Source organism: Theobroma cacao, chromosome 3 (genome assembly GCF_053813885.1).
Source record: "Theobroma cacao isolate CCN51 chromosome 3, ASM5381388v1, whole genome shotgun sequence".
In the NCBI taxonomy this organism is placed as follows: domain Eukaryota; kingdom Viridiplantae; phylum Streptophyta; class Magnoliopsida; order Malvales; family Malvaceae; genus Theobroma; species Theobroma cacao.
The window spans coordinates 45,733,502-45,742,238 of NC_142641.1; the positions used below are offsets into that span (position 1 = coordinate 45,733,502).

At 34.7% G+C, this 8,737-nt stretch overlaps 1 protein-coding gene across 1 annotated transcript; it reads right to left on the bottom strand.

Annotated features, from left to right (window-relative positions):
* Positions 1 to 1,214: 1,214 nt before the first annotated feature.
* Positions 1,215 to 8,493, bottom strand: LOC18606761 (uncharacterized). The gene is made up of 12 exons (XM_088804675.1): positions 8,348 to 8,493; positions 7,917 to 8,256; positions 7,642 to 7,818; positions 6,888 to 6,914; positions 6,760 to 6,811; positions 6,601 to 6,687; positions 6,087 to 6,179; positions 2,574 to 2,693; positions 2,276 to 2,398; positions 1,980 to 2,084; positions 1,752 to 1,868; positions 1,215 to 1,602 (listed from the first exon to the last, which is right to left on the bottom strand). Exons 2-12 carry the CDS (start codon positions 8,154 to 8,156, stop codon positions 1,562 to 1,564), a joined length of 1,182 nt encoding a protein of 393 aa, XP_088660801.1. The 5' UTR covers positions 8,157 to 8,256; positions 8,348 to 8,493; the 3' UTR covers positions 1,215 to 1,561.
* Between the last annotated feature and the right edge of the window lie 244 nt (positions 8,494 to 8,737).

An 8,737-nucleotide genomic window follows, 5' to 3' on the forward strand; every position in this document is an offset into this window, starting at 1 on the left:
CATGATAATATGATTTTAATCTCTTTATCTCAATATTGAGATACTCTTTTCCTTCAGTTCTAATTTTTCTCTCTCCCTTCCATTTCATTTTTTTTGCTTTGTTTTTTATTTTTTCATAAATAATAATTAATTTTAATTAAAATTTGTATTTTTTAATTAAAATCAAGTTTGTTTATGCATGTCCCTTGAGAAAGAAAATTCCAAATTAATATTTCACATCATCATCAAAAAAATATATCATCCAAGTTCATGGCAAATTTTTTAATTATTCTTAAATCAGCTTTTAATGAAAATATGTGATATAGAAGCATTAGAACCTTTCAATTGAAATAATAAAGGGCTTAAAAATTCATACTTCAACCTATTTTTCTATGATAGTAGAATTATCAAACATTTTAACATTCTTTTATTAATTACAAAAATCTGAGAGTCCTATATATTATTAAATTTAATTTTTGGAATAAATAGATAAATTAATTATTAAGACTTATCTAAGAGTTTAAATCAATAGTTATATTCACATTTGATGTGGAATGATGTATCATAATTATTCATATCACATTCACAAATTGAGTCTAAAGTTCATAATTTTTTATTTATGCTACATTAAATGTCCAGGGAAATTCAATTAATAAATGCATATTTATGCCTTCTAAATTCTATTTTTCTTGATCATTTTATGATATTTGTACGTGATTCTCCAACACGACAAAATTTCAGTTGTAAAAAACTAAGAAAAAAGAATTAGTAGACTCTAACTTTTAACCAAAATATTTGATGTTTTTTGTGAAAAACAAAGAGAAAGTTAGAGGACTTTTTATGTATTAATTATTCTTAAAGGCCTAAATAATTTAAATTAAGAAAAGAAGAGGGGATTAGGATAAGGCTACTGAATTTTGACGCTGATGTTGGAAATAAGGATCTGGATGCCTAACTTCTGGATTTAAGATTCTAGAGGGAAAGTTCAGTTTAAAATATTGGGTGTTCATCAGTCATCACAGCAGGAGTGATTGGCGATTGCATCTCTCCCTAGTCCTTAATATATAATAAACATTTTATTCTCACTCCAGCTGCCAAAGCTCTAGCCATGCATCTCTTTGACTGCAGCACCCAACAGAATAGCTTTGCCATCTTGATGGTCTCTACTGGCAACTGACTGTTTGTGTCCAAACATTTATACTCATGCACGAGGACTATGGCTGTAATGCACTTCGTTTAGGAATTTCAAGGGATATAAAACTTCATTAAAACACATGTTCAACATACAACGCAGCAACAACCAACAACAGGAACAACGGGAAAGGTCCTAGACATCAAGAAATACACAAAAGGCGCTCGGCGACGACATAAATATCGAGAAAAGCACATAAAAAGAACTCAGAGACGACACAGATATCAAGAAGTACACCTAAAAAGACTCGGGAGTCAGATATGACATAGATGGCTCTTTAACTCGTTGGCATGCCCGATCAATTAACCATTCATCGATAACATATAGCTCTTCACGTAGAAAAGTTGCCCGTATCTGCTTAAGGAAGTGAGGAGCTTATAGACACCATCTCTAAACCGCCTTTGAAGATGGGATTTTCTCAGAACGGAAACCTAAATTAACAAAAAAATAATCAGGATGAGTAAATTTAGAAAGCTATATATAAAAGAAGAAAGTGTAGTTAAAAGCAAATTTCTAGTATCACAAAGGGAACAACAGGAAATAAACAAGATTAACCAATATGATGAATGTAAAGACCTACTTTGCCATCGGCGGCAGGGGTCATGAGTGAAAAGACGACTGATATCATAAGCTTTGCGGGCATGCAAGTTATGATTTGCAACAGAGGAGGAGCCAGCAGCAGAAGAAGTTGAAAATCCTAAATTAACAAGAAAACAATTAGGATGGCCAAATTTAGGAAGCTACATATAAGAAGACATTCAAGAGAAACATGATCCAATATGATGAATGTAAGAAGCTGATTCATTACCAGCAGCAGGGTCATGATGAGTGGAAAGATTGCTGATGGTATCATGATTATGTGGGGCATCAGACATGACAGGCAAGTCATGACCTGCAATAAGGGAGGAGCCAGCTGCACATGAAGTTGAAAATTCTAAATTATTACAAGAAAATAATCAGGATGAGTGAATGTAGGAAGCTATACATAAGAAGACATTGTAGTCAAGAGTTGCAATTAACTAACACAAAAGGTAAATTTGAGAGAAAAATGAGATGTAAACAAGATGAAACAATATGATGGAACGTCAAGATTGGATTGATTACCGGCAGCAAGGTCATGATCAGTGAAACGATCACTGGTAGAAGGATTATACGGCGCATCAAACGCAGAGGCCAACTCAGGATTTGCAGCAAAGAAGGAGCCAATAACAGAAGCAGTTGGAGATCCTAAATTAACAAGAAAGCAATCAGGACGACTAAATTTAGGAAGCTATCTTAACTATCACAAAGTAAATTTAGTTTTGCAAGGAACATGAAAATTTCATTGCCAATTTGAGGGAAGAATAAGAAGAAAACAAGATAAAAACCAATTATGATAAATGTAAAAAACCTGCTTTCTTACCCACAGCAAGAGTAGGGTCATTACTGAAAGGGTTATTATCTGGGGCATTGTTTGGCAAGCCATGATTTGGAAACGAGGGGCCAGAAGCAGCAAAGGCAGTTATGTTGGCGCCGTTCGTGCCTGCAAACAGATAAGTCCATTTAATAGAATACCAAGCAATTTGATCAAGGGGTGGAGATAACCTCTAATTAAAGTCCATTTGCTGATAAAATCAGCCATAGAAGAACCTCTAATTAAAGTCCATTTGCTGATAAAATCAGCCATAGAAGGTAGTAAAATTATCTGTCCCAGTGGTTCCTGCTACTAATTAATTCATTGGCATCCTGTATGATGTAGCGAGTTAGCGTGGAAATAAAAGTTAGCCTTTAAGGTTAATAACAAGTTTAAAATATTGAAACTTTAAACTCAAGTTTGAGAGAAGAACTTAATAATATTATTCGATAATTTAAAAACTAAGTCTAAAGCTTCTATTTATAATATTAGGCTTAAATCCTAACAAAACTCTATCTCTGGTTGTTTGGTACAACTAGAATAATCAATAAGATATTTAAATAAAATAAATATTTTATTCTTCATTAGAACATGACTATGCTAAAGTCCTAATACAAGTAAATTAAATAAAAAAAATTCTATTATACATATAATTCTTATGTAAGACTCCTAACTAAATAAGAAAAATATTAAAATTATGAATATACTCATTTATGACTTTTGGGCTTTTGTTTTGGTTTCTAACACTCAACCTATTCTAAGATATTATTTGCTAGACGTTCTACGTCAGTCCCCTCCTTTTCAGAAAAACTCGACCTCGAGTTAACTTGTATATTTGGATATAAGAGTTCATTTGATGAATGAAATGGGTAAATATTCGCCACGTTGAATGTTTTGAAAATTCTCATTGTGTCTGGTAGATATACAACATATGCATTGTCATTCTTCAAAATCTGGTATGGTCCGTACTCCTTAGACTGTAACTTACTATAAGTCCCTACTGGAAACCTTTCTTTTTGTAGAAACACCATCACTTGATTTTCCACTTCAAAAATCTAGTTTTTGCGATGTAGATCTGCAGCTTTCTTGTACTTGGCATTAGCTTGCTCTAATTTTTGTTTCACCTCTGCTTGAATATCTTGCAACTAATTAGTCATATTTTGCGTAGCTACATTAAATCTAGGAACTTTAAGCAACTCAACCAAGTCAAGAGCATATTGTGATGAGTTTGTGTACACAATAAAAAGTGGAGATTTTCCTGTGGCACTATGAACAGCACTATTATAAGCAAACTCTGCTTGTGCCAATGCGAAGTCCCATTGCTTCAGTCTATCACCACAAATACTGCGAATCAGATTGCCAAGGTTTTGTTCATCGATTTAGCTTGGCCATCGGTTTGTGGATGAGCTGTGCTATTGTAATTCAAGTATGAATCAAACATCTTCCACAAAGTCCTCCAAAAATGACCAAGAAACTTGTTGTCTCGATCTAAAGTGATGGTTTTAGGCACACCATGTAGACAAACAACTTCCTTGAAAAACAATTTAGCTATTCCATTTGCATTTGAAGTCTTCTTGCAAGGGATAAAATGTGCCATTTTAGAAAACCTATCGACAATAAGAAAAACAGAATCCATGCCCCTTTTGCATATTTTGGGATTGTCCCTTTGCGGTTTGGCATATGTAATATCGCTGCACAAATCTTGTTACACCCCTTCTCATATGTGGCCAATAATATCTTTCTCCAACAGTAACAATCGTTTTATCATGACCTAAATGACTAGGAATACCTCCACTATGCAAGTCTCTAATCAACTTTTCTCTTAATGAAGATCTAAGAATGCAAAGTTAGTTGCCTCGCATTAAAAAATCATCATAAACGTAAAATTCCCCAACAGGTTGATTTGTGATTCACTTTTCCCTTATATTATGAAAATCCTCATTTGTATGATATAATTCCTTGATTGTATCCAAACCCACAACTTCTTGTCTCATTGTCACTACCAGATCTACCCATCTACTTAATGCATTTGCTACTTTATTCTATACTCCAACCTTGTGCTTTAGCTTGAAAGGAAACTTCTGTAAAAACTGAAACCACTCGGCATGTATGTCTTTACTGATCCGTTTCTGACTATTCAAGTACTTCAATGCCTCATGATCTGAGTACAAAACAAATTCTCGCCTAACCAAGGAACGCTCCCAATTCTTCAAAGAACGCACAATAAAATAAAATTCTTTGTCATATGTGGTCCACTTGCGCCTTGCATTACCGAGCTTTTCACTGAAATAAGCTACTGGTTTCTTCATTTATGAAAGAACAACTTTTACTCCCACACCATTAGCATCACATTCAACTTCAAATCATGTATCAAAATCCGGTAATGCTAAAACAGGAACAGTACATAGCTTTTCTTTTAGCACAGCAAAACTGGTTGTAGCTTCTTCTCCCCACTAGAACTTTTCTTTCTTCAGGCACTCTGCAATAGGTGCTACAATACTACTGAAATTTCTAATAAAACGCCTATAGAATGTTGCCAACCCATGAAAACTTTTGACTTTCATATCCAGCATATCTTTTTGCAATATAATCATCTTCCTCTTTTGAATCTTCCATGCAGACCTATTGTCTATGCCTATTTGTAGGAATAGGTCTATCGACAGGTTGTCCGAGAGCTACATCATCTCTGGTATGTGGTCTCTCGTCATTTCGATTTTTGTTTGCATCTATGCTTAGAGCATCAAGTCTATCTGCAATTTTTTCAAAGCATTGTTCCAAACACTGGAATCTAATATCCATTCGTTGCTCCAAAGCCCTCAATGCCACCCTTTGATCTTGCATTGCATATCGCAAGGTCTCAGTTCCCCGATCTTCGCCATGAGAATCACTGCTTACCATAACTAGGTCACTTGCCATTAAATTAGACGAGTTTTTCTCACTTTGATATCAACTGGTGTAGCGAGTTAGCATGGAAATAAAGGCTAGCTCCTCACTATGCCTTTAAGGTTAATAACCAAGTTTCAAATATTGAAACTTTAAACTCAAGTTTGAGAGAAGAATTTAGTAATATTATTCGATAATTCAAAAACTAAGCCTAAGAGTCTTATTTATAGTATTATAGGCTCAAGTCCTAACAAAACACTACCTCTGATTGTCTAGTATAACTATAATAGTTAATAAGAGATTTAAATAAAATAAATATTTTATTTTTAATTAGAACATGACTATCCTAAAGTCTTAATACAAGTAAATTAAATAAAAAAGAAATTCTATTATATTTATAATTCCTATGTAAGACTTCTAACTAAATGAGAAAAATATTAAAATTATGAATATGCCCATTTATGACTTTTGGGTTTTTGTTTTGATTTCTAACACTCAACCTGCTCTAAAATATTGTTTGCTAAACGTTCTACGTCACTAGTATCACAAGAAACATGTAAATTCTTTACCAATTTGAGGGCAGAATAAGATGTAAACACGATGAAACAATATGATGAACGTAAAGACTTGACTTATTACCAGCAAGGTAATAATCGGTGAAAAGATTGTAATTATCAAAATCAAAGTGATATGCACCTGAGGAGGGGCCAGCAGCAGAGGGAGTCGAAAATCCTAAATTAACAAGAAAATAATCAGGATGAGTAAATTTAGGAAGTTAGTTTAAGAGTAAACTAGCTATCACGAGCAAATTTTGAAGTATGGCGAGAAACATGTAAATTCTATGCCAATTTGAGGGAAGAAGTAAACAAAGATAAATCCCATAGAATGAAATGTGAAAACGTGCTTTATTACCAGCAGCAGCAGGGTCATGATTAATATTTGGGGCATCAAACGCACGGAGCAACGCATAATTTGCATCAAAGGATCGGCCAGCAGCCGAGGCATTCAAAATTCCCAAAGTAACAAGAAAGTAAATCAGGATGACTAAATTTAGGAATGAGGAACTTGTAAAATTCTTTGCCAATTTGAGGGAAGGACAAGAAGTAAACAAGATAAACCAATTACGATGAATGTAAAAAACCTGCTTTATTACCAGCAGCATTATTTGGCGAGTGATCATGAGTTGCAACAAACGAGGGGCCAGCAGCAGCAGAGGCAGTTACATTGGTGTCGTTGGGGCCTGCAAACATGTTAAGTCCATTAATAGAATACAAAGCAATTTGATCAAAGGGAGAGCTTCAGAATTAAGTACCTGAACCTTGACCAACTTTTTCATACTTCAGCGAAAGTATCCATTCTTGTAGCTGAAATAAAGAATTAATGAGTTCAGTACTCCACAGAAGATCGGCACTCAAAAATTGTACAACATAATTTGCATACCTCTTTGACAGAAGTAAAGTTTATACCCTGCAATTCAAGAGAAATGAATTAATGCACTCATCTTTAAATTAAAAATGGGTATTGTCAGGCTTAGGAATAGCACAAGTCTTCCTAGTGATTTACGAAATTACAATTCCTCTTTTCTGAAATGGAGAAATTAGAGTTGCTCTTAATGGGATAGATCAACTTAGTTTTTCTCATATAAAGAAACAGAAAATCCCTAGGAGACTTCAAGGCCTAGACCACGGTTCAAAAATCATATTATAATAATGGGCATTTATTCAAGAACATTAAAATCATGGTTATTTAATTATACTAAGCTTAACCAAAACTAGATACTAGTTAAAAAATTATCAGTTAAGCTAGCAGACTAAGAAAATCATATTAATCACAATTATACTTAAGAGTAAAAGTATATCTTTTGAACTACTGACCATGTCATTCAAACTAAATTATGATTGTTTAGCTAAGTACAAATTCTGATGAAATCATCTTGTTCTAATAAAGGGTCATGAATCAAGTTTTAATAGTAATGGTCAACAAGCAGCCTTTAAAAGCCCTTTAAAAGCAATTATACTTCACTAAGAAGTGCTAATTAAGCAGCTGTCCGAATTGATAAACATTTGGTATCAAACTTCATCGTCAAAATAAAATTGGTTTTAGGCAGGAGAGATAATTAATTTAAGAACAGCACAATCCAACCCTTAAAAAAGAAAAGGAAAGAAAGAGTAGAGAGGAATGGCAGTGTGGGCACCAGTATCCGAAGAGCTGTCTTTAAAAGTGTTATTTCCGAGTTCCTTTCCTCCAGCTTTGTATACATACTCTGTAGATCAGCTCGCATCACTGTATACATACTCTGGTGTTCAACTTGCATCTTGTGGAACTTTTTCTTCGTTTGAAGATAGTCAGCCTCCAACTTCTCAACGTCCATCTGAATCTCAAAAACAGCAAGCATGGCAAGCAAAGATTAATTAAAAGCTGTAAGTCAGGGAAAAAGGAAATTTTATGGATAGAGATTAATTGTTCTACCTTACGTTTCAGTCGAGACATTCGGCAAGCGGCGTTATGTGCATCCTTTTGAGCTCGAGTTTTGTCAGGTTTGCGATCCGTTTGTTTGTGCTCGTTGGTAGCCTCAGTCTCTGCTGCCTCAGCAGCAGTAGAAGAATCCACCATATGTTCGTGGACACCGACCTTCAGTAAAATTTCCTTCCCACCTCCTCTGTTTTTCGCATTTACGAAGTCGTCGTCGTCGTCGTTATCGTTTTGCATCTCTGCTTGGCCCGAATTTTGTATTGTTGGGTCTTGACCCTCCAAAACGACAACGATTTCTTGACGGCCGGAATGGAATCAAAAAGCAAAATCGGTAATCCTGTAAATGGGAGTCAAGTCAACGCCTATATTTTAGAAAAAAAAAAAACAAATAATAATTAAGCAAGGGGAGATCTGAATATATGACAAACCTTCGAAAATGGTGGAGGGGTCACTCCACTAAGTTAAGAGTTGGAGCTGGGGCTGTCAACGGCAAGAACAAAACAAAGAAAAATGTAAGGGAAATTGGAGATAATATGAAGTGATGATAATATCAACAACACAATAGAGGCATATTTATAAGGATTAAAGTGATTAGGGCGCGCGATTCAATGGCGCGATTCATTTGACTTGCTCAGCAAGTGGTATTGCATTTGTCCCTACAGGGCCTTTTTCCAAATCCCTCGCGCTAGTGTGTCGGGAAAATACGGTAGTTGTGACATATTACCAAGTTCCACTGTGCAACGCCCTTTGTTGTATTAACTTTTTTTAATCGTGCAACACCCTTGTAATATAGTTATTTACTCTTACATTAATTTAAA

Bases quoted from the DNA above. Each gene is read 5' to 3' on its own strand.
- LOC18606761 (XM_088804675.1), bottom strand. From the start codon at position 8,156: ATGCAAAACGATAACGACGACGACGACGACTTCGTAAATGCGAAAAAC. The intron at 6,180-6,600 runs GTAATAAAGCAG...TTGTTAATTTAG, and splicing joins CTCGCCAAATAATGCTGCTG to GATTTTCGACTCCCTCTGCT. The intron at 2,694-6,086 runs GTAATAAGTCAA...ATCTGTTTGCAG, and splicing joins CACCGATTATTACCTTGCTG to GCACGAACGGCGCCAACATA.